The 1,200-nt window shown below is 63.2% G+C and overlaps 1 protein-coding gene across 1 annotated transcript in view; it reads right to left on the reverse strand.

Annotated features, from left to right (window-relative positions):
* Positions 1-4: 4 nt before the first annotated feature.
* Positions 5-1,200, reverse strand: part of LOC107101316 (ubinuclein-2-like) — a gene marked incomplete at its 3' end in the record, with an annotated part of 32,163 nt that continues 30,967 nt past the window's right edge. Inside the window, exon 14 of the mRNA XM_015400184.1 lies at positions 5-1,042. Coding sequence (XP_015255670.1) covers positions 5-1,042 — 1,038 coding nt within the window. The remainder of the gene's footprint in view (positions 1,043-1,200) is intronic.

Consider the following 1,200-nt stretch of genomic DNA (forward strand, 5'->3'; position numbering starts at 1 on the left):
GGGTGGGCGCAGGGGGGCGCGGCGTGAGTTTAATGATGGGGGAGGAGTTGCTGCTGTGGGAGGACTTGGTGAGGGTGGCCTGCATGGGGGTGATGAAGTTGGCCTGGTGGTGGATCTGGGGTTTGCTCTGAGGGGGGTGGGCCGTGTGGGAGGTGGGGGACGGCGAGGAGGCGGCTGGGGAGGGCGGGCAGAAGGACTGCGACCCGCTGAGGGAGGTAGAGTTGGAGCGCGGCTGTGATGAAGGCGAAGATGAAGGTGGGGCGGGGCTGCTCAGGGCGGCGCCGTTGCCGCTGGATTTCCCGCTGCTCTTGGGCGCCACCTGGCCCCCCCCCATCGTTCCCAGTAACCCCGCTGGGCAGGAGAAGCCTTTCTGATGGGGGGGCAGCAGAGGCGAGGCGGTGGGCGGCGGCCGCTGCTTCGGGGGTGAGGGGGAGGGGTGTGGGTGGATCTTCCCCAGAGCGGAACCGGGCCTGTGGCTGGGGGTTGCCATGGTAACGTGTCTCTGCGTCTGAGCCGCCGTACCAGAAGCTTTGATCTGCACAAAGTGACCCTCAGCAGTCCTGGAGGTCAACAGCAGGCCGGAGGTTTGAACACGAGCCGCGGAGGAGACAACAGGAGAAGAAGAAGACGACGACGAGGAAGAGGAAGCAGAGGTAGTGGGAGGGGCTGCTGGAGCAGCTCCTGATTGGTTCCCAGTAGAAGCAGCAGTGGGAGGGGCCGCCTCTACCCTGGACAGGGAATGTTGATGCAACGTGGACGAGGTGGACAACTGGGAGGCAGCGGGGTAGTGAGGGGCAACGGGCGGGGGGGAGGAGGTGGGCATCTGGAGAGGGGGGGGCGACATGGGGCTGTCTGCGGGGCCCAGGCCCTTAGAGGCGCTGCTGAGCAGGGCCAGAGCGTGAGAGATGGAGTCCAGAGAGGGAGCCGTCAAATCCTCGTCCAGAGAGTCCGACAGGCAGATGGGCTCAGGGGGGGAGGACAGAGGGAGGGGCTGGCGGCTGGAGGTCATGGTTGGAGGCGCTTTGTTGAGCCACAGACCCTCCTGAGAAACAGAAAAATCAGCAGTCAGTCACCCGACGGGTCACAGCTGGAAGGACGGATCAAATCAGAGCTCCAGCAGGTGACTGTCCTTCATTTAGAGAAGATCCAGATTATCTATGGATGAAGGCGACTAAAATGAACAATTATTATGGAATCACA

This window comes from Cyprinodon variegatus, unplaced genomic scaffold (assembly GCF_000732505.1).
Source record: "Cyprinodon variegatus isolate N-32 unplaced genomic scaffold, C_variegatus-1.0 Scaffold1080, whole genome shotgun sequence".
NCBI lineage: Eukaryota > Metazoa > Chordata > Actinopteri > Cyprinodontiformes > Cyprinodontidae > Cyprinodon > Cyprinodon variegatus.